This window comes from Colletotrichum costaricense, assembly GCF_030867565.1.
Source record: "Colletotrichum costaricense strain IMI 309622 chromosome Unknown Scaffold_23.1, whole genome shotgun sequence".
Classification (NCBI taxonomy): Eukaryota; Fungi; Ascomycota; class Sordariomycetes; order Glomerellales; family Glomerellaceae; genus Colletotrichum; species Colletotrichum costaricense.
The window spans coordinates 418,526-439,761 of NW_026848252.1; the positions used below are offsets into that span (position 1 = coordinate 418,526).

Here is a 21,236-nt window from a genome sequence, read left to right on the forward strand (position 1 = left end):
AAGGCAATTCTGCCATTCGAAGCGCTGTAATCACGCATCATATGTCATTTGTTGTGCACACCTGTCTCATATCACGGAAGCTTGATCCATTTCGGGTCGTAGGATGTCTGTTTGTAAGGTAGGTTGTATTCGTTTCTCGGCACACTACAAGCGAACCGTTTGCATACTGGCTATCAAGTTACATCTTGCTCGGCATTCTCATGCCGCCGTCAAGTCTGATCACCGTCCCGTTGAGCATGATGTTTTCAATCAGGTGTACGGCGACTGCTGCAAATTCGTCTGGCTGTCCTGCCCGCTTGGGGAACTCCATGGCAGACTCCAAGCTTGTCCGAACTTTGCCAGTCATGCGCGATGTCATGGCGCTTTCAAAAAGCGAAGGTGCAATAGTAGCAACCCGAATACCAAATCGGGCGAGATCCCGGGTCATGGGTAGTGTCATTGCCGTGATTGCGCCCTTGGAGGCCGCGTACGACACCTGTCCCTTCTGACCGTCGAAAGCGGCTGATGAGGCAACCATGATCACGATTCCACGCTCTCCATCAGGTTCGATTGGTTCAACCTTGGCCAGTTGGGCTACTGACTGTCGCACTAGATCAATAGTACCTCGAAGATTCACGTTCAGCACCCAATCGACCAATTTGAGGTCGAAAGGGGCACCGTGTCTGTCTAGGATCTGTCAAAAGTCGCGTCAGTACTCCATTCCTTGCAGTTAAGAAGGGCAACTCACAGTGGCAGGCCCGCCTACACCAGCAGCGGCAACGACACCTCCAAGCGGCATCTTAGTTAGCGCACTCCATTGTGCAGCACCATTGACTGCTTCTGTGACAGATTCGGTTTGCGTCACATCGCACAGGAAGAATTTCGTTTGCGAGCCCAGCTTGTCCACAAGGACGGCACCGGCGTCTTGAGATATGTCCAAGATAGCCACATGGCCGCCTTTCTCGACGAGGTGCTCAACGCAGGCCTGTCCCAAACCGGATGCGCTGTGCCAGAGGTCAGTAATCGTGGCTCAGAACTCTGGGCAAATCCCTATCTTACCCGCCGGATACGATAAATGTCCTTCCCTCGATTCTCATTTTGCGACGCTCAAGTACCCATACGGATCAGAAAGACACTGATTAGCAGACCACAGCTATGCGCCAGGACTAAGAAGTGCACTGGAACTTATTATGCGTTTTCAGTGGTATAGACATGAACCGTTCGTCTGTCCGAACGTGTACCGATTAATCAAACGATGAAGCTGCAAGGGACCAAGTACAGCCGAGTGGCCTTAGACGCCTCGGTACCTGTGCCAAGTTGGCGAGCGGCCGCCGGCAACGGATCCACCCCACGTTGCCGTGCCTCGGTCACACAATAAGTCAGATAGATCAAAGCGTTGGATATGTAAGTCATTGATCGCTAGGCGCAAAATATTGTGCAAATACCCTCTGCTTGCTGAGTTTCTCTTGCTCGTAAGCAGCAAATTTGTCTCGAACTTCGTGCATCTTGAATCGGAATACGATGGGGCAGGCTATCACGTATCACATAGGAAACGTGGACATCAGGGAGCGGGTTACAAGCGTACTCTTGTAAGACTACATCAAGGGAGGAAAATGCTCTACCAACGGCCATATACACATGCAATATTCCACTAAGGCGTTGTTTATTGCCGCAGAACAGAGAAAACGGATTACAAGAAATCATGCAACACAAGTGAAGGTGGCTTTGAACCTCCTTCCTCTCTGAAACAGTCTATACTGGCCACCTCGGCTTCAAACATGTCGAGTCTAGTCCAGTCGTATAGCGGGCATGACTACAAAATCGCAGTGCCATTGACATGGCTGCTAACCCCCTCTTGAAGCTATGTGAGTAAAATGCTCGCTTATGGAGGAAAAACATGATGCTTACGTGGACAATTTGCTGGAGCGCTTGTGAAGAAGAATGTCCACTGGTTCGTTTCACGACATCGACGAGCCAATGTTTCTAGGTTGAGCATCTCACCCAAAGGCATCCCCCAAAGGGACAGGATATACTCGTGAAGGTGGTAATCTAATATTTTTAGTCAGCGAATCCCCAGCTGCAAGCACATGCATTCCCTTGATTCGAAGAATGGGGGAAGAAAAGCACAACTGACCCGCCTTGGTCGGCCAAGCTTCAAATGTGGGCGAGTCCCCAGCAACAGCAGCAAAGTAGCAGTCATGCAGCCAGTCAAGTATAGATTCCTCTTGAGCTACGCCGCCAAACTTGATTTCTTTGTGGCCCCTGAGTCCCAGATGGGCGCGTTCGGTTGGACTTTTGCTGTGATAGGCCTCGACCCACCCACTCCGGATGAAGAGGATGTCGCCAATCTCAATGTCGCCTCCTTGCGCCTTGGGCCGAATGTCTATGCCCTGCGCTCGGCCGCATTCGAGCAAGTCTTGATAAGAGATGCTGCAAGTGTCGTATGGATCAAAATGAAGACTCTTTGCATGCGCATAAGAGCAGAAATCTAAAAGCACGCCGCGGCCAGCGATGCCACGCTCAGCCCAGTGGTGAATTGAGCATTTCAGATTACTGGCCGGTCCCTCGATGTCTTGTCCCTTGGTCTGTTTTGACAGTGCATTCGATCAATCTCATCACGGTTCACAGAACAAGAGGAATATGAGTGCCATACATTGTTGTAAAACGTCCCAGAAGGTAAATGAGCAAACTGGTGTGGATCAGCAATCAAGATGTAGTACACCTATGAGGGGGGATGGTACGTACATGTCTGAAGCCGTCCCACTGAGTGCCGCTCTGGGTGTTCATGTAGTAGTTGTCATCGTAAAATAACCCAGGAGCCAGAGTCTTGATGTGGTGGACAAAGGGCTCTCGATTGAAGGCAGGCTGGCCTGGGACATTGAGAGGTAGGCTACCAGCGTGTTGAGATAAAATTGTGCCGGTGGGATTCGAGAGTTTCGTACTTTACCGGTATGACCTCGCCACTTTTGATTGCTTTTGATGCAGCCAGCACACGGGCGCGGGTGAGAAGATTGAGGCGGCCGACCTAACGGCTAATGAGCTCACTAATACCCTTCGGCAAAGGGAACCATGGCAACTACATTATCTTCAGCGCCCCAAACCCAGGCAGCATCTTTTGGGGCTCCCGGAATGCTAGGCAGATCTCTTCGGAGTGGAAATGAAACGCTTTCGGGGTCCCAGGTCTCGGGCAACTGAACGCGCTCGGTATCTCGAAGGGGTGCCATGGTTGAGAATAGTATGTTTTGAGCGACAAGGCAGTGACGGGGAAAACATATAACCAGAAGAGATATTTCAGAAACGTAGATCGATGGCTGCGAGGAACAAGTAATAAGTTATGAATTTACGAAGCATACCAGCCGTGACATGGGGCCGGAACTATGACGGCACCAGCGCCTGTCCTTTCCTAGTGAGGGGTTGCCAGCCGCGGGGTGCATGGCCGGGCCCTGGTCATGGCGCATGTTACCCCGGATCTTCACTCGATTCCGAGTCACCAGGGTCTCAGAAAATGATAATGATGACTACACAGTAGAAATTGTCTTTTCTTTCTTTCTTCGGCCCTTCAGAGACTAGTCGCCCTGGGAGAGTCCTCCAATCGACCACAGGGATGGAATAGAGAGTTTGACTTAGGTAGCTCGACGTGAACGATCCTGCATGCGCCGAGCCAATCGGCAGTCTCTGAGCGTGCCGAGCTTGAGAGAACTCGAGCTTGAGTAATCATCTTATTGGCATATCGTTATGAGGAGGTAACGGGCCAAGCTCTGCGCTCCTTGCTGTGCTATGCTTTTCCCAGACGCAGCAGCTGTCTTTTTCAATACCTGGGTTTTTAAAGCTCGTTTCGACGCTGGGTGGTCCCAGCAACGTTCTACGCGCAACATTTCCTGAGATCGTACGTTCATTGTCACGTAACAGGGATAGTAACCGCATCTCACGAAGTGCCCGTCACGTGCTAAATCACGTGTCTATCTTAGATATCGTATATATAGACCTTTTCCTTTTGTCTATTTCTACTTTAATAATTAAGCTACTTTTATTATACTCCGTATGCCCATTGCTACGTACTATAACTCGTGATAGTTATAAGCCTAGCTCCTATTCGCTATTACTATAATAGTTAAGTACTGCATTATCTACAGGTCGTGCACCTAAAAAGCGAGAAGCGGCCGTTCGAGTCTCCGTATAAGTAGAGGTTTTTTTAACTAGTCTACTACCTACGGGGTTAAGGCGCAGTATAGACGCCTATTGTACGGATGATGGCTCTAGGCGTCTAGGGGGTGTGTCACGAGATATGGATGTGGTTAATGCTGCCCACATTGAGTGGGCCCGCTTTTTGTGACATTCATTCTACCATCGCCTGGGCAAGTTCTTGTTCATCGATAGCCCCTCTTTCACCAAAAGTCAACAGGAGCTGTAGCCAGCCAGTCGGTAGCAGGATGTGGGTCTAAGGATGGTGCCGCGGTAAGTGGAGCTTGACCCCAGTTACCTACCTACATCTCCGTAATACTAGGTATTATTAGTACAAGTTGCCGAGGTCGAACGACGACAAAGAGGCAATACAACCTAGAGAAAGCGGAAGGCTTCGCAAGTGTTACAGAATAACCCACAGGATCATCATGTAACTTGGGCGGCAAATTCATCTATGAAACCAACATTATCCGCGAAAGGTTCGGGCTCGTGAGGAAAAGCATTTCCTGCTGACGGTGGTAGTATTGATATTATAAAAAGCGATGACTAGTTACAAGCAAATGCTAGAATAGTCTATACAAGCCCCGGAGGGTGAAGAGGTCTGAAGTCTCGCTGTAAAAGGCACGACGCACTACTAGGTAACCCCATAGGTAACGCAAGTAAGTTTACACCTGTAATGGTGAACCTAAAATCGGATTAACTGGAGAGCCAACGACTCTCTAGACAACTCTCGCATTCCTCCTTCTGCTAATGTCCGCAGTTTTGTCCCCGTCTGGATATCCCCATGCATCGACACCGCAAGTGCCCCACCTTCGCCACCAGCGATATCCATACGACACTCCCTTTTTGGCCGTCCAGTGATTGTCTGGATTCCGTCGAACTCGGGGGCGGCCATGCAAGCCTGGATCGTGTCAGCCATCAGCTACTCGCACTCAAGTTGCTCGACATTAGACTCACATCTTCCCTTATACTTCTTTGTCTGAGGGCGCTTCGTAAACTTTCGGCAATCGGCACAGTATCTCAGGTCTCCCATGGACCCACGAAGCCTTGCATATAGCGGGCACGTGGTACACGAGCAGTGCCTACACCACTGCCGCCGGCACATAGCGTGGTCGGTGGCATACGATCGACAAGGCGTCCAGTTTGAGCATCTTCTCGGAGGCTCGGCGTACTTGTAGACGTGGCGTTTTCTCCGATGCCAGTAATTATCCTGGACAACCCCGATTGCTGAAGTGTCACCGCATTCGCACTTGATCGTTTCTGGGGGGTTGACTTGGTCGTAGGAGAGTAGCGAGGGTTTTGTTGGGATTAGTGGAAGCATCATGGCGCGGAGAGAGTGTGATGCAAGGGACATGCAGATGAGGTCGTTTTGCTGACAGTGAGAAAGAATTTCAAGTTGAAGCTCGGGTGGGAGTCTGGTGAAGATGGCCAATGAGAATTGTGCAAGTGGCTGGGAAGAGTTGACAGAGGTGCATTTTCCGGACATGGTGCATAAGGCTGAGATAGTGTCAAGACATTCGAAGGCCAGAATTCAAATAGATGGGAGCTTGAAAATATTTTGTATGCAAGTGCAAAATGATGAATTTCTTCTCGGAAAGCTCACAGAAAATGAGGTTCAATTTACAAGCTTTTGTATTTGACGACGGGCTGCATTCAATCCTTGTTCCTGTAGCCGTTGGCGGGTGTTGCCTGTTCCTGAGCCAGCTGGCCCCACAAAATCTGCCTAAACATCACGACACCACACGACGCACGGAAGCGTTAGGACAGGAAATGGGACGGCCAATACGTTTCGGAACGATCACGTTGCTCGTTGATCATCGAATTAAACTGCGACTGTCTGTCAGAAGCCCCGTCAGCCTAAGTGCGTGGATCTCAACACTCAGGCAACATCATCCTCATCCGCCTCCTCCGGCCTCTGCTCCGCGATTTCCTCCAGTTTCCTGATGGCATCTCCGACCACATCAATATTCGAGCTCCTCATCAGATACCTCTTCATTGGATTCGCCAATATCCTTATTTGAAATATCGGCAGCGCTAATCAGATTGTTCATCAGACTAATGCGGTACCTAAGATCGAAGAGGTCCCAATTGGGAAGATCTTCTTGCGTCTTTGCAGTGATATCAAACTCGTGGCCATCACTGATTTCGCGCTGGGTCACTGAAGAAACGAGGCAGATTTCTTGAGGCTCGTCGTCGGCAAGCTGAAAATCCCTCAGCAGTTCATAGGGATCTTGCGCCAGATCACTTGTCCATGCGCGTGGTTCGTATTGTCTCGCCTGTGTCTGCAGCAAATGCCCGCGCAACCGAATGGAGAGGTCGCCGTTCGTATGGATGCCTCTATCAATTGGCTGCAGGGCTATTCGGCCGTCGTCAAACATTCGATGCGGAATACGGTCTAGGCTGGTCAGATCGGCGCAAGAGTCCAGGCAGACCATTCTGAGAGCATCAATGAATCTTTGAGCCGTCCCCCGTCCGAAAACTTCTATTAGAGCTTTCAAGCTTGCCACAATCATGCGTCAAAAGGGTAGATATGAGCAGCTTTACAATATCTGGTGCCTACCTTAGCAAAAGGCATGTCCCATTGTCCCGCTGCTTTACCAACCGAGAATTAGCTTACTACTTATTGAATTTAGAGAATATTGCTTGGCTCACCATTTGGACCGCTCGTTTGTTCCCGTACTTCTTCTGGTTGCCCGGCGAACTTGGTGACAGATTGCGCAGACTGCTGTCGGCGGATTACAAACTGTGAACAGACATGGAGTGATCTCAGCATTTATTTGAAAAAAACAAATGGCATATACCATGCAATATAAACACAAGAACAGCAAGGTTAGCAATAATAGTAAGAGTATAGAGAAGCAGGATAAGAGTTTGGTCAATATCATAAATTTAAACCCGAACACTATTCCGTTCTACCAGTACGTTGTCTACAAACTAGAAACAAATACTTCTTCAGACTCGTTCCTAGATCTTGAATTTATAACGAGAGCCTTCTAACGGTCTTTGAGATAAAGTTTTCTGTGGAATAAACCGTATGAATGGGTTGAGTAACATGTGTACAATACGTGGTTCATGGCCGAAAGTGGTCTTCAGCCCAACTGCGAACACGGTTAAAGTTGCGGCATGTGTGAGGTTCTTTCCAGTCGGCAACAACCCTGCCAGCATCATCCGACCAGCTGAAAACCATGGGAGTCAGGTCACCGTGGCATTGTACCGTCTGCCTAAGATAGTCAAGGCAGTGGTCTAGCGCTGCCATTAGCCTCACTGTTTTTGAAGTTTAGGACAGGAACATAGCTTACCGACGTGCATCCTATGAATTCTAGGGCTTTCCTCCTCCTTGTAATAATCTGGATCCAGAGCCATCCTCACTTTGTTCTTCAACGTGTTAGTCATCGCGGCAGACATATCACGGGCTTGAGGCACTTTACCACGCAATGGAGGGTATGCATCACATCTAGACTAGAAATTTCTTAGTCCATTACCGAAAGGTCTACTAGTAAGAATGCGAGACTTACGCCACTTCATAGTTCCCATGGCTGTCTTTCCACGTGCGCCCGACCATGCTCGATGCTTCGCTCCCAACAAGGTTCATGTATTGGCCTGAACATGGTCAGTGTGGTTCGAGGTTGGACTCTCTTGGCCAGTCACCTTTCAGCAGACTCTTCCATGCTGCATCAATCTCTGGCGATGGAGGCCCGACATATTGAGGCTGTCCTTCAATTACCTCACGGTACAAGGTTCCATTCTTGTAGAAGTGAAGGCCGCCAGTGAAACGTACTGTTTCACTGGCAAGTACACCTTTGATTGGTTCTATGTAAATCTTCATGTCAGCTCGTTATCTTCCTATCGTTTGAAAATACTGTCTGGCATACCTAACTCGGTTGGGAAGCCTTTAAGAAAGCCGCTGTCGATTCGAGCACTCGCTAGCCGAGTGTGAAGAACAAACAAGGCAATGACCAGTACAGGAAAAATGGCAAATAAAAGCAACGAAATAAAGTAATAAGATCTAGACACCGACACAATCGGTGACGAGGGCCTCCTTCGCAGAGGCAGCTGGTCTTCACTACACTCCGAGCTCTCTTCTACAGACACATACTGTGTTGACTTGTCTGCCTTGAAGAAGTTCATAGTGACTTAACTTTATGTTGGGAGAATAGAAGAGTGACGGGTGACCATCTGGTTCATCAAAGGGAGGTTCTGGTCTTGGAGATTAATGAACCCCGACTGCAACGGCCACAGGGTGCCCTACGACTAATGTGTCATCCAATGGCAAGAAAAATCATCTAATCCTTGACCACAATACCGGCAAAAGAATGCCGTTCGAGTGCGAATTGCTAGAAAAACAAATCAAAATAGGCACTATTTCGAAAACGGGTTCGCCGAACGCCCGCAGATGTCGTTTGGCTTTTCCGTCTCTGGCTGGCGACTCAGTCCGGGGTGGAGCAGTTCGGGTGCAAATGACGACTCCCTCCCGTCGAAGCTTTGACTGCCAAAAGTCAAAACATGGGACCGACACAAACTCAATGGCAGAGCTGTGTTGATCTTGACATCGTCACGTTGACTCTGTTCGGCACTCGACTTCGGTTCTCGAATAGGAGTCCATCGCCGATCGTACTCCTCAATAATGAAAATACATCACAATGGCGGAACGGCGGAATTTGCTGAAGTATAGACTATGAATCTTGTATACGGCGCATTTATGCGCTGAGCTTCTTCGTCGGGAGACAGAACCAAAGTCAAAACCCCATGTAGTAAAGTACGGTTGTAGATGATTCTCTCATTTTCCGAGCCGTGCAAGAGTCATGAGATATCATAGAAAGTCAGCAAATGACACGGCCAAGTAGAGTCAAATCGGGTAGATGCAATGCCCCTGGACCCAAATGCCAAAGGTCGCCTCATCGGATCACCGCAGTAGACAGTCTCAAAGTCTTGCTCTCACATCGCCTTTGCAAAGGATTTTCAGGAATATCACTTACACGTCTGACTTCAATCTCATCATTTCAACGACACCATGTCTTACGATAGTGAAGATAGCACCCGCCCCATGCTCACCGAGGATGAGCACGAAAAGGAAACTCCTGTTTTCTCTTCATCAGAGCTTCAGCGCCGCTACCAGCGCGAGGTTCTCTCCAAGCTCCTCATCGGTCTAGCTTTGAGCATCATCTTTGCCTTCTCCGTCACTTGGGTCTTCCAGTCTATCGTCCCGCCTTCTCGCACCAACGCCCAAGGCATCATCGAGAACCCTTGTGGCAACTCGTCCAGTGAGGCTCAAGCACTCGGTTGCCACTTTGACGTGCTCTCGTTCTGCTGGGTGCCAGAGGAGTGCTTCGACCGTGAGCTGACGGACAAGTTCCGCAACGCCGGGCCGTGGGTGTTCTACACCGACCAGAACAAGACAGCATCTGTGACTGAGGAGCAGTTCGGCTCTGACACTCAGCCCGTCTACCTTACCAACAGGCTTCACAAAACGCACTGCGCATACAACATTCTCCGGTTCCACAAGGCGTTGACTGAGAATCGCATGGTTCACCGCGAGGACGTCTTGACGCACACGCAGCACTGTACTCAGGTTCTGACGAGGATCAATGAGCCGGATGACATTGAGGTCAGGGCAAAGATTCAGTACCCTGACTGTGGGCACTTCTCAAGAATGTTTCCGGGAAAGGCGAAGGAAAGTGTGCCGGGTCACGGCCATGGACACTCCCACATGGGATGAGACTAGGGATCGTACAACCAGACAAAGTGGCTAGACTGAGACTAGTACAACAAAGCTTTTTTCTGGCCGTACAAATGAAATTTTTCACTATGACTGTATATGACTGGTGTGCTCTCATAGCGGGGATATGAGATTGTCACTGAGCCACTCGAGTCTGTTATCTAATAGGCGCCAAACTTAACCTCTAAACGGCCACTGAATAAGAGCCTTGAACACCATAGTCTGCATTCCGCTATTCTTGCCATATATATAACAACACTCGACTCGTACGTTTGGTAGCAATATCAACATATCACAAGGCGCAAAGTAAGCCAGGTAAGAGAACGTATGTAAGTTGTGCGACAACTACGAATCTATCTGCTACAAACTGTCTCTTATTATCCTTAATCTGTCACTCGCCAACTCTTGGGCAATGCTCGCTCGGGTTCCTTTGACCACGCCAGTAGGGCATCAAAATCATTGCAAACATGCATTACCCCATGATCAGCTACCCGGTGCGTGTCACCCTCAATATGGCCTTCGGCAGTGGAGTCAGCAAAGCACATTAGAGCCTGTCGGACGTAGTTGAAGCAGTGCGCCTTGTGCTCCTCCCACGTTAGTGTGACTCCGCTATGATAACCAGGTAGCTCCTCCTTGGGAACTCCGGCAGCCAAGAGACCAAAGTCCTCCAGGATTGATGCCTAGTGACTCGGGCGTCAGAAGTGCGAAGAATGAAAAGATCTATGAGATGGCTTACCAAACAGTGGATCTGATGGAAAGCTGCAATCTCGAACAAGTCACCTGAAAACAGCTTCTGAGGCCCGCTGCCGTCATATTGGGAGGCCCGGACAAAGGCTGGTAGTCTCGTTAGTTGGTGTTTCAAGCCTGCTTCAATAGATGCTTACCGTGGGAGAGACCTTGCCAAGAATCAAGAGTCTCATTTAGGACACTCTGGTCATGGAAGGCATGGGCAGTGACCTCGTACTGATCAGGGCCAGACGGCTTAGGAACCCCTCTCGAGCTCACATCTGCTCTGCAGGTCAGCGTCATTCATGAGGTAAAGAAGTGTGGCTTGCCATGTGGGACAAAGTGATTGTAGTCGCTCCCCGCCGGCCAAGCCGCCGTTTCGTGTCGCCCAGCGTTCTGTCTGAACACCGTAGTGGTCGCTCCCAGAAGACAAAGAATGAGGATAATCTCAAGACAGCAACGAAACATCTCCCAACGCGACATGGAGGTCTTGCGAATAGAGCCCCGCTCCAAGGCGTCCACAAATTCAGAAGAATCCGTATCACCGTCCGAGGAGGAGATGCGTCCAAGCAACTTGCTTTTTTCCATTGCAAAAGTTAGACAAGACGTTTTACGATACGAGGAATGGCCAATGTCAGTTTGAAAGATGAGGCAGGTCTCGAGAGGTGGGAGACCACAGAGAGAAGCAGATTCGTTCAGACTGTTGTTGTTGCTGTTGTACAGATATCGGCACGGCAGGGCACGAGGTAGTTTCTTTCTTCGCAATCCGAGCTCTCTCTAGTACATGTCGATCTTCCGAGCTACTCAAGTGCGATATGGCCCTCGTCCTTTCGCCATCTTCAAGAGTCTGATGCCTGCTAGCGTGTACGTCTACCAGAAAAGAAGCTTTCGGGAACCACAAACAAGCTTTGGGCTCCGTAAGAGTTGGCTCTAGCGGCCGCGTCCAATGATTCGAGCCAAAATAGCCGCCATTACCGATGTACCCAATGGGATACCGCACTTCACAAACTACACGCTGAATATCATCATGGTTCATGCCACCGGCTTTCTGCCCAAAAGTCTAAAAAGGAGCTGCCGTCTTCCGCGTGTAGATGGCCGTGATATAGAAAGCACTAGTGTAAACCTTTACCGGAGCCTTTAGAGAGAGCTCCATTTGTGTCATTGACTAGCAAGTGCCATGTGAGAGGAGTACGAATTTGAGCATGTAGACTTTGTGGCCCTTGTAGATAGATCTCGGTTAACCAGGACAAACAAGGGGTAAAGGCTAACAGAACGTGTGACAAAGCGGAGTCAAAAGGGTGAAAGATGATTGGTGCGCTGTTTCGAAACGTCCAATATCCCGGGGAGATAGTCCCCCCCCTCACATGCACACTAAACCTCCCGGCGTGTCCAGATATTCAACCCGATCTTTTTGCCGCCTACCGCCGGAAGGCCGGCATGTAGCGTTCGAGAATCTCCGGTCCCATCGGAATGGAGATTCCGCCAGAAGACGGCACTACCGGCGACCGCTCGCACTGTCAGCTCTGTCTGGGCCGCACAGTCGACCAGGTTGCACCACCGCTCATCCTCGACACCCCAGTCCACGGAGATCTTGGGGAAGCGTGTCCCGCAGCTGGCACACTCCACATCGAGAACGGCGAAGAAGGTTGTTTCCCTGTTTGTCGTCTGGTTTCTCGCCGCGGGGTTCGCTGCCCAGTCATAGTGATTCGTGTACTGCTGCCCCTCCAAGTACCGCGTCACTTGCAGATCCTCCATCATGTCAAGGTCTACGTAGCCCTGAAACTCCGAAGCGCGGGATCTGATGCATTGGACGACAAAATCATCCGAAGACAGGTACGCTGTGGAACTGGTTCGTTCTTGCGCAGCAATGGATCGCCCGTCAGTGCCGATGGCGCGAGACCGCTGGAACCTAGGCTGCCTGTATCGAGTCAGTCAGCAAGTAAACCCCGAATCTTCAGCAATATGAAGGAGCTCTGACGTACGCAACCTGCAGCAGGTATTGGGACTCATCTGGGGTGATAAAGTTCTCAATGTGCTGAATGAGTGGATCATATGACAACGTCCGTACTGTATAGCGCGGGCGCGGGCAAGAGTTGCCGAGTGGGATCTGGAGCTCCTCCTGGGACCGAGACTTTGCGGAGAAGAGTGCCGCTAGGATAGCCGCGGCGAAGGACATGGACAAGAATTGCTTGAGAGCCATTGTGTAAAGAGGGGGAATGTTAGAACGGGATTGACTGAAAGAGGTTAGAGAAGAAGTTTATGGTCAGGAATCGCAAACGCTAAGACCAGCACCGTGGGCCCGACGGATATCCGCCTTATATGCCCGATCGAGAGGCTTCCTATGGGACTTGAGAGAAACTGACGATTCATGCCTAGAGTTGTTCCTTGAGCCACGAAAAACTCTGAGATTTTCAAAGGTTGGATTCATGATGATCTCGATCCCCGAAGTTCAAACTTTGTCAACTTGGAATTCCCGATGGGAGACGCAATCATCTCGACTTATTCTCGTCGACGGGCGGCGATGCGTTGACTTTCGATCTTTGGAAAAGGTTGAACGGATCAACGAGTCATACGATCGAGCTGTAGTTCTTCTGTGGACTCGGAAGTATGGAGTATCACGAACAGCAAGAGTGACGACGCGTTGACGCTATCACGAACAGGAAGTTCACGACAGGGCGTCGAGTGACGAAAGCACCCGTGTCCGTCGGGCCGATGGCGTGGCCTCTGAATCTTGAACGAAGCAGCAACTTCACTGATGAGTTGTTAGCCGAGTCGACAGCGAAGTTGAACAGAAAAATGGATATTTAAGGGTGCAATCTATCCCGGAAACAGCAAAAGGTTTCTTCACTCAATCATCAAGTCAAACACCTTCACAGTCTTCCAAGCTTCTTCAAAATCTTCAGTCTTCACCTTGCCTCTAGCAACCTTCTTCAAGCAAAAGTCATCCTTCCTCTCATAACTCCAAACGCCATCATGCATATGACAAAGGTCACCGCCATCCTTGCCTTCGCTGCAAGCCTTGCCGCCGCCGCCCCGGGTGCCAAGCTCGCCGTTCCGGAGAAGCGCCAAACCACCGAGTTCGGTCCCTATCCTGAGGACAGTTACCAGGGCAAGGAGAACAGCAAGCGCCAGACTACCGAGTTCGGCCCTTACCCTGAAGACAGCTACCAGGGTAAGGCGAGCCAGAGGCGCCAGACGACCGAGTTTGGTCCCTACCCCGAGGATAGCTACCAGGGACAGGAGAATGGAAAGCGTCAGACTACAGAATTTGGTCCTTACCCTGAAGATAACTACCAGGGCAAGGACAACCAAAGACGCCAGACGACAGAGTTTGGCCCGTACCCTGAGGACAGGTACGAGGGCAGAACGAAACGCCAGACCACGGAGTTCGGTCCGTACCCTGAAGACAGTTACCAGGGCAAGAGCTCGAAGCGACAGACCACCGAGTTTGGGCCCTATCCCGAGGACAAGTATGAGGGAAACAGCATGAAGGAGAAGCGTCAAACCACAGAGTTTGGCCCCTACCCCGAAGACAAGTACGACAGCAACAGCATGAAGGAGAAGCGTCAGACTACGGAATTCGGACCCTATCCCGAGGACAAGTATGAGCGCAACAACATGAAGGAGAAGCGCCAGACAACCGAGTTTGGTCCTTATCCAGAGGACAAGTACGAGAGCAGCAACTCCAAGCGTCAAACGACCGAGTTCGGACCTTATCCTGAAGACAAGTACGAAGCCAAAAACTCTAGACGCCAGACCACCGAGTTCGGACCCTACCCGGAGGATAAGTACGAGAGCAAGAACTCCAAGCGCCAGACTACAGAGTTCGGCCCCTACCCAGAGGACAAGTATGAGGGTAACGGCAAGAAGGAGAAGCGCCAGACCACCGAATTCGGACCCTATCCCGAGGACAAGTACGAGGCCACCGACAAGAAGGAATAGAGTAAGTCTCTTACCGCCCTTACCTACCTCCCTCTACCTGCACGACGACCTTTCCGTCTGACGCAATGAACCAAACTTTGCAGCTTCTTGTCACCTTCACGAGTTAGAGTCGGAAGCTACATGGAGTCTTGCGGCGACAACAAGAAGAAAACCAAGAAAAGGGGCAGAAAAAACAGGTTTTAGATGGGGGAGTATGTCTTGAAGTTACTTGTGCCTAGCTCGCAGCTATAGACTGGAACTCGTGTTGTGTCTTTCAACCAAGTCCTTTCCCGTGATGTCCATGCCAGAGTGACTCGGATCCTGACTGTTTGTCAGTGTAGTATCATCGCAGTTGGGATAGGGGCTGTGAAGTTCCACCAGTCCAGCTCATTTAAATGAAAAGGAATTATCAAGCCAAGACTCGGTTTATTTTCGACAGCCGTACCAACAGATACTCAGCGTGGTTGCTGAAATTCAAAAGACTCATCCGCTCAGCAACGGCCACATTCACTCAAGTCACAAAAGGCAATGATCTGATGTGGCATGTCAACAGCAAGTAGTATTGCTCTACTCTTCCACACGTCCGTGTCGTTCATTCCCAAACATGTACAAGAAGCATGCTTTTTCGCAGCCGAGCCCACTACCCTCTCCCGTCATCCAGTTTCCCTCCTCCCATTCTCCAGACATCAGTGACATGACAATAAGAAGCGAAATTACATGATTTGTAAGGCTCTCGGTGACGTGGCAGCGCGAGGAAGCTTTCATGAGATGCGACGGCACGACGAGTTGTCTCGCAGGACAAAAAAAGCGTGCTCGAAGACATAGTAGGTAATAAAGGAATAAAAATAGCAAAAACATTTGTGGTATCTTTCCGGCAAAGCATGCTGCGGTGCGGTAAAGACGTGAGCAAAGCAGCTATATCGGTAACAAAAAACAAATCAGCTGTAGATCAGGGGGTATGATTGTTGGCAAAGACGAGCCCGTGCCAAGTAACGACCGTAAGAAAGTGTTTTCCCAAGGAACCAATACGCCGCCGCCTGGTCGTTCAGGCAGTCCAAGTGTTCCCATTTAATCAGAGAAAAGTATGGCATATCGAGGAGGTCACTTAGGCCTCCTCCATGATGCCGCCCTCGCCGCCACCCTCCTCGCGCCACTCACGGCTCTTGCTGGTGAGCTTCTTCACACCCGCCACGCGACCAGACCAGAGGGATTCAATCGGCGTGCGGAAGGTGAAGGCTCGCTGGGAGCTGATCACTCCAATCGCTTGGAGAACAGCTTTGCGACTGTCGCGGCCAAAGACGGCAGGGTGGCTGATCCATTCGAGACTGCTCTCGAGCTCGTGATCCAGAGCGGCAACGGTGTTGGCATCGATACCGGCACCGAGGCCGAGGCCATCGTTGGACCGACTGCGCCCGATGCCAGTGGCCTGGTAGCCATTGACGGCGGATGAGTTGGCCGATTGAGTGGGCGATGGAGTTTGTTTTCTGTCGGGAGTGATGGAGGGTGAGGCATCGTTGCCGGGGTGCGGGGTGGATGGGAGGGATCTCGTTGGCGGTGCCGTGGGTGGAGGGATCGGAGGCAGACCGCCTTTTCCGAGACCCTTCAAAATAGATCGGGTCTCGTTGAGTAGAGTGTGCGCTCGGTCGTGCTGACCGCGTGACACGAGGGTCAAGGCGCGGGTTAGCATATCCGACGTCAGCAGCTCCATGCGCCGCTGGACGATGTGCGGGTGAGGGGGGATCGGGGGCGATCCTGCCCACGAATTCTTGTTTTTCGCTTGGGCCGGAAGCATAGTGATGGCTAGCAGAGACGGGCGGGGAAGATGGGAGAGCGTGCCATCTCGGAGAATGTCACCCCATGTAAGGTCGGCCTGGATGAGAGGCACCTCCTCGACAGATGTCACCCGCTGGTCGTCGCCATCGCCAGCTCCGCCGAGCGCTTCCAGACCCGAGACGATGTTGTCCCAAGGATCCTGCGGTAGTTGTTCCTGAGACGTGTTATCCGGCACAATGACAAGCTGCACCAAGACGTCGCGCTTGTCACCGAATCTAAGATCGCCCAGGGAGGCCTCAGCGTCACGACCCGTGGCGCGCTTGGTAATCTGCAAGGCGCCGCTGATCTTGTGGAACTTGGCCGGAGATCCTTCAGGCAGCTTCAGCTTGAGCTTCACGTTTTGGTGAGAGAGTGTCTGCATGGCGCCGAGGCAGCCGGCAAGGCACTCGCGAAGCATCATCCAGTCCTTGACGTAGGTGTAAGATGCCTTGGTGCGGGTAGAGAGCTCAATCATGGTATCGGGCTTGTGCGTCATGCCGAGGCCAAAGGAGTGAATGGTGATCTTGGCTGCTTCGGCTCTCGACACGACAAAGTCGACGCTGTCGGCGTCCGAAGTAGAGGCGTCACTGATGAGCATAATGGTAGCGATCGGGTTGTTGTACTTGCGCTGCATGAGCAAGTCCATGGCGACATTGGCACCCTCAACCACGTCGGCGCGGTGGCTCTTTTGCCCAACCGGCTTGATGGAGCCCAATACGTTGCCCCAACCGGGCCACGCCTTTGTGGTCATGCCCACGATGGGTACGCCGCCGCCGCCCGATCCAAAGGTGACCAGTCCCATCCTATCTCTCTCGCCGAGGGTGTTGACCATGAATTTGAGAGCATCGCGAACCAGGTTGATCTTGACGCCTTGCATCGACGATGAGATGGGAACGACCACGACCACGTCGATAGGAACGTGGATGGAAGCCGGCATTGTCGGGCTTCTCTGGAAGTTGGTGTACTCGGTGGGCGCCGTTGTGGTGGATTTAGGGCCGCCCCATGACGAGGCAATTGACGACACCCTTTGCTGTCGCGATCCACGCTGCCAGTCATCCTCGTCCGTCTCGGAGAATTCTCCTCGGTCGTACTCTGGACTGCGGACTGGCGACGTTTCGACAGCGTTCAAGTCGAGTAGCGCTTGGTGCCACAGCTTGAGCTGATTGCGGTTCTCGAATCTAAGGTGGAACTGCGGCAGCTCCGCAACAGAAAGGTTGAGTGTAAGAATGTTCTCATCAACTGCCGAATGGTTAGCGTCCAGGCCTGAATGGTAAAGAGGAAGGTGTCTCACTGTTGCCCGTTTCCGAGACCTCGTTGAGATGTTTCTTGATGAGAATGGATCCTTTGAGTGTGCAACGGGTGGTCTTCTTGGGCATGCCGTTTTCATCCCACTGCCCTGCAAGGGCTACCTTCTTCTCCTTTACGCAAATCAACATTTCAGCGAACAGGAAGCATTCCAGCTCCTGCCAGGATGCTTTATCCTTGCCGACACGTAGTGTGCCATAGAGCCGCAGTTTGCCAAATCTGGGGTGTGTCAGTCATGTCATTGGCCGCAGGCATGCACGGAATGTGTGCCAAAATCTCACCTGCTGAAATCGAGCCCATGCCAGTTGTCCACACGGTTTCTCAAATTCTCGGTTTGTTCCTCCAGTACTTCCCGAGACTCGTAGGGATAGAATCGAGGCGCACTTCGGGCCGGGGAGGGCGGTCGCGCAAACGCCTCGTCGATTCGGGCATTCACTGCAGGCGGGCCTGGCGGGGCTGATCCAAGATCTTCGGGATCGGGCCGCCACTTGTTGTCGGGTACTTCTACGGTGATAAGGCAGGTCAAAGTCTGCTGCTGCCGAGACCTGTTGATGGTGGGAAACTCGGATCGAACCGTCACTGTCGGTGCCGGGATCGGATTCCTCGTAATCGCGCGGGGGCTGCCTGGTGTGGTCTCCATTGCTTGGACATCATAATCGTGTCTGCGCGGCGGACCGCTTTGGGTTGTTTCGGGGTAGCCACCAGACGACGCAACGCCGGTGGCCTCGCTATCGCTGCGAGCGTGCCTTGAAGGGCCGTACCTCTCGGAAGCCGGTGGCTGGCTGCTCTCCCTGTCGCGTCCAGTGCTTCGGGGCGCGCTTTCGCGGGTGTGGGTGCTGGCCATATTTCGCTGGTTTGACTCGATGCTGGTGGGGCGTGGAGTGGGCGTTGGGTTGTCCCATGGCGTAGCCGTGGGCGTAGGGGTGTGATTTGACCTAGTGTCGGTGGATGAGACAGATCGAACGAGGTTGCTGATTTTTTCTGCAGAAAAATTAGCCATGTCTCAGGCGAGCAAGACATGGGAGTGCGCTTACCAATATCCAAGACATTGCCGCCCCGACTAGTGTCGAGATGGAGAGGCGCATCGCACGAGGGGCAATATTGCGATTCGAATTCGCGAATAAACTCGTAGAAGCAAGCTTCGTGAGATACGTGCGAGCACGAGAATTGTAGAATGCGCTCTCCGCGCAGGGTGTGCTCCAATGGCTCCTCGCATACTGCGCATTCGCTCCCTACAAAGGTGCGCTCCCTCCTGTTGCGGCCGGCGCCTGATGCCATGTTGTTGGATGAGTAGCTGTCGCCTCTTCGATGTGCGCTGTCTCCGGATCGAACTGATGCGTTGGAGCGCTGTCCTGTGCCGCGAGCTATTGAGACGTCTGTGTGCAGAATGGTTAGCAAGAGTAACTTTTCCCCAAGTTTGGACGTCAAGCAACAGGTTGAGCGTCGGTCGTTCGGACGGAAAGTCAATTCGCGACGCTTAAGCAGTCATGCATCGGAGTCAAATGGGGGCCTACGTACTCTTCTCTGGAAAGGACGGCGCATCCGTCCACGTATTGTTTGTCCTTGTCGTTGTAGCGGTACCAGGACGGTAGGGGTCTTGAATGGCCTTGGGGCTCACAAGACCAAGATCGAGAAGGTGGTTAACCTGACTGTCTTTGGTGCTTGAAGATCCAAAGCCGAACCCTTTCGAACCCTTCCGAGACCGACTGAACATTAGGAAAGCGCCGCGTCCAAGACTGCGCGATCAGGTGAAGTCGGCAGCGGGGGGAGGCAAACGTGCCGTGAAAGGGTGAAGTAGTCGGCGGCTTGTTCGAATCGGAGGGCGCGAATCGTCAAATCGTGGGGCACCTCGTAATGTAGGAGAGAGCTGGGCGTGAAGTATATTTTAAGAATCGGAAAGGTGATATCAGAATAGGGACGGTATAGGCGATGAGGATCTGGGATCCACCCGTGTGACTGGTAATGCCAACAGGAAAGCGAACAAGAAGGCAGAGGTCGGTCCCGGGTATGTGGCTGTGGCGGGTTGTCACACAAGAACCTGGGAAGCCTGGCAGGGTGTTTCAAATGGTTGTATCAACAATGCTGGGTCGGATGGAAAGCAGGCTGAACATGCATGATTGCAGGGTGTCGAAAAGGATGGTGTGAGAGTTGGCGACGAGAGGACGGATAAACTGCAATACAGAGAACGGCCGAAGAAGGGGAGAGGGAAAAAAAAAGTTCGATGCCGTCGGAGTTCAGCAGGAAATGTGTTGCTGGGCAGATGGGTGTACAGGTAGGTGCAAATGCACGTTTGCGGCAGGTTCGCGTGTCGTCGCAAGTTCAAGGTTCGACAGATCCCAGGTATGTTTTGGAGATGGCAGGACGATGGCGTGGCTCTCCTATCCTCGGTTTTTTTCTCCTTTCGCAGGCGTCGGTGTGTATGTGTGTGAGTGTGTGGGATGGGATGATGCGTCGTCTTGTCTCGGTCGTAACAAGAATTAGTAGATTGGTGTCGGAGAAGCTACTAGCCTACCCTTAGGTAAGATGAGAGAGCAAAAAAAGCGTTGGCTTTCCCCCCTTTTAGTAGCGGTTGTTGGTCTGCGCCGTTTGATTCAGGGCCGCAATTGGGAAAGACGTCCAGTGGCTTCCGCTTCCTACCTATCCGAGGAGCAAGTCGACAAAGAAAGACGGTAGACGGGAGAGGTTTGGGTTTGTCTTGTCGGGAGCGCCCGCCAGCACGGTATACTGCGTCTGGCAAGGAGGGCGGAAAATGGGGAAGGGACCAAGTATATACCTTTGCAGTCACAGTCGAGAGGAAGAAAGTGTGTGCAAGACGTGACTGACGGGGAGGAAAAGGGACGTGGAAGGGGAAGAGAGAAAGCAGCAAGAGAGGCGTCTTGCTGGTGGGGACCTCTGCACGTTTTCCCTTTTCTTTGTTCGTCTAAACCTGGGCCTGGTCCCTGTACCTCTGTACCTGTACCTGTACCTGTACCTGTACCTCTGGGCCTGGCAATCCCAATCCCAGAGAACAGTGCAAGACGGATGGAGGCCCCGGGCTTGCAGCTAGAGTCTACGCAGTACATAGAGACTGAGAGAGCATGCGGTGCACTATAGCCACCATGTCATGTAGGTACGGTAACCTAGCGTGGGTGAACTGCAGATGGATGTATGGATGGATGGGGATTGCTTGTCCTGAGCTTCTATGTACGTTCTTGGTGTGAGGACGACGGCCTTTCTCAGGTACAAGGTCCGCGATGTACCTACGTACTCTGTAATAAGATCAGGGTAAACTACTTAAGGAGGCCGCGATGGTACATTGAGGGGCAGGGTTCCTGGGGCTAACAACGGCCTAGGTAAGGTAGGTAGCTTCGGCTGGTTCCCCCCCCCTCCTCGCTATTTACTCTCTTTTCTGACTCCTATCTCAGGTTCGCAATGTGTAGCCGCAGGTCCTCCGTAGGCCCTGGGAAACGGATATTGGGGAGAAAGTGATTCGAAAGGAGTTGACACGTGACCCAATTGCCCCAACCCGCTCTTCTAGAATGGCCAAGTTCATGTTGTCTTTGTTTGCTCGGCGGAACAGAAGCGGCAGATGTGGTGGGGGAGTCATGCAGGCGCT

At 51.8% G+C, this 21,236-nt stretch overlaps 12 protein-coding genes across 12 annotated transcripts; 3 read left to right on the top strand and 9 right to left on the bottom strand.

Annotated features, from left to right (window-relative positions):
• Positions 1-178: 178 nt before the first annotated feature.
• On the bottom strand, positions 179-1,076 carry CCOS01_15283 (3-hydroxyacyl-CoA dehydrogenase type-2; the record flags this gene model as incomplete). The annotated part of the gene is made up of 3 exons (XM_060463424.1): positions 179-673; positions 728-983; positions 1,039-1,076. The coding sequence occupies 3 exons, from the start codon at positions 1,074-1,076 to the stop codon at positions 179-181; spliced, it is 789 nt and encodes a 262-aa protein (XP_060306027.1).
• A 785-nt stretch (positions 1,077-1,861) lies between these two features.
• On the bottom strand, positions 1,862-3,203 carry CCOS01_15284 (uncharacterized protein; the record flags this gene model as incomplete). Its single annotated transcript, XM_060463425.1, has 6 exons — positions 1,862-2,028; positions 2,114-2,564; positions 2,633-2,668; positions 2,725-2,869; positions 2,922-3,004; positions 3,060-3,203. The coding sequence occupies 6 exons, from the start codon at positions 3,201-3,203 to the stop codon at positions 1,862-1,864; spliced, it is 1,026 nt and encodes a 341-aa protein (XP_060306028.1).
• Positions 3,204-4,165: 962 nt separating this feature from the next.
• CCOS01_15285 (uncharacterized protein) lies at positions 4,166-4,312 on the top strand (the record flags this gene model as incomplete). Its single annotated transcript, XM_060463426.1, has 1 exon — positions 4,166-4,312. A coding segment is annotated over one exon (147 nt), but the record flags the coding sequence as incomplete, so codon positions are not given.
• Positions 4,313-5,181: 869 nt separating this feature from the next.
• On the bottom strand, positions 5,182-5,647 carry CCOS01_15286 (uncharacterized protein; the record flags this gene model as incomplete). Its single annotated transcript, XM_060463427.1, has 2 exons — positions 5,182-5,351; positions 5,401-5,647. 2 exons carry the CDS (start codon positions 5,645-5,647, stop codon positions 5,182-5,184), a joined length of 417 nt encoding a protein of 138 aa, XP_060306030.1.
• Positions 5,648-6,122: 475 nt separating this feature from the next.
• On the bottom strand, positions 6,123-6,596 carry CCOS01_15287 (uncharacterized protein; the record flags this gene model as incomplete). The annotated part of the gene is made up of 1 exon (XM_060463428.1): positions 6,123-6,596. One exon carries the CDS (start codon positions 6,594-6,596, stop codon positions 6,123-6,125), a length of 474 nt encoding a protein of 157 aa, XP_060306031.1.
• A 635-nt stretch (positions 6,597-7,231) lies between these two features.
• On the bottom strand, positions 7,232-7,987 carry CCOS01_15288 (uncharacterized protein; the record flags this gene model as incomplete). The annotated part of the gene is made up of 5 exons (XM_060463429.1): positions 7,232-7,404; positions 7,461-7,536; positions 7,590-7,620; positions 7,677-7,761; positions 7,810-7,987. The coding sequence occupies 5 exons, from the start codon at positions 7,985-7,987 to the stop codon at positions 7,232-7,234; spliced, it is 543 nt and encodes a 180-aa protein (XP_060306032.1).
• Positions 7,988-9,172: 1,185 nt separating this feature from the next.
• CCOS01_15289 (uncharacterized protein) lies at positions 9,173-9,877 on the top strand (the record flags this gene model as incomplete). Its single annotated transcript, XM_060463430.1, has 1 exon — positions 9,173-9,877. The coding sequence occupies one exon, from the start codon at positions 9,173-9,175 to the stop codon at positions 9,875-9,877; it is 705 nt and encodes a 234-aa protein (XP_060306033.1).
• A 383-nt stretch (positions 9,878-10,260) lies between these two features.
• CCOS01_15290 (uncharacterized protein) lies at positions 10,261-10,910 on the bottom strand (the record flags this gene model as incomplete). Its single annotated transcript, XM_060463431.1, has 3 exons — positions 10,261-10,557; positions 10,614-10,711; positions 10,883-10,910. 3 exons carry the CDS (start codon positions 10,908-10,910, stop codon positions 10,261-10,263), a joined length of 423 nt encoding a protein of 140 aa, XP_060306034.1.
• Positions 10,911-11,974: 1,064 nt separating this feature from the next.
• Positions 11,975-12,803, bottom strand: CCOS01_15291 (2OG-Fe(II)oxygenase; the record flags this gene model as incomplete). The annotated part of the gene is made up of 2 exons (XM_060463432.1): positions 11,975-12,521; positions 12,586-12,803. The coding sequence occupies 2 exons, from the start codon at positions 12,801-12,803 to the stop codon at positions 11,975-11,977; spliced, it is 765 nt and encodes a 254-aa protein (XP_060306035.1).
• Positions 12,804-13,576: 773 nt separating this feature from the next.
• On the top strand, positions 13,577-14,545 carry CCOS01_15292 (uncharacterized protein; the record flags this gene model as incomplete). Its single annotated transcript, XM_060463433.1, has 1 exon — positions 13,577-14,545. One exon carries the CDS (start codon positions 13,577-13,579, stop codon positions 14,543-14,545), a length of 969 nt encoding a protein of 322 aa, XP_060306036.1.
• A 470-nt stretch (positions 14,546-15,015) lies between these two features.
• On the bottom strand, positions 15,016-15,120 carry CCOS01_15293 (uncharacterized protein; the record flags this gene model as incomplete). Its single annotated transcript, XM_060463434.1, has 1 exon — positions 15,016-15,120. The coding sequence occupies one exon, from the start codon at positions 15,118-15,120 to the stop codon at positions 15,016-15,018; it is 105 nt and encodes a 34-aa protein (XP_060306037.1).
• Positions 15,121-15,629: 509 nt separating this feature from the next.
• Positions 15,630-19,355, bottom strand: CCOS01_15294 (von Willebrand factor type A domain-containing protein; the record flags this gene model as incomplete). The annotated part of the gene is made up of 5 exons (XM_060463435.1): positions 15,630-17,575; positions 17,628-17,860; positions 17,923-18,622; positions 18,676-19,017; positions 19,160-19,355. The coding sequence occupies 5 exons, from the start codon at positions 19,353-19,355 to the stop codon at positions 15,630-15,632; spliced, it is 3,417 nt and encodes a 1,138-aa protein (XP_060306038.1).
• Positions 19,356-21,236: the final 1,881 nt, after the last annotated feature.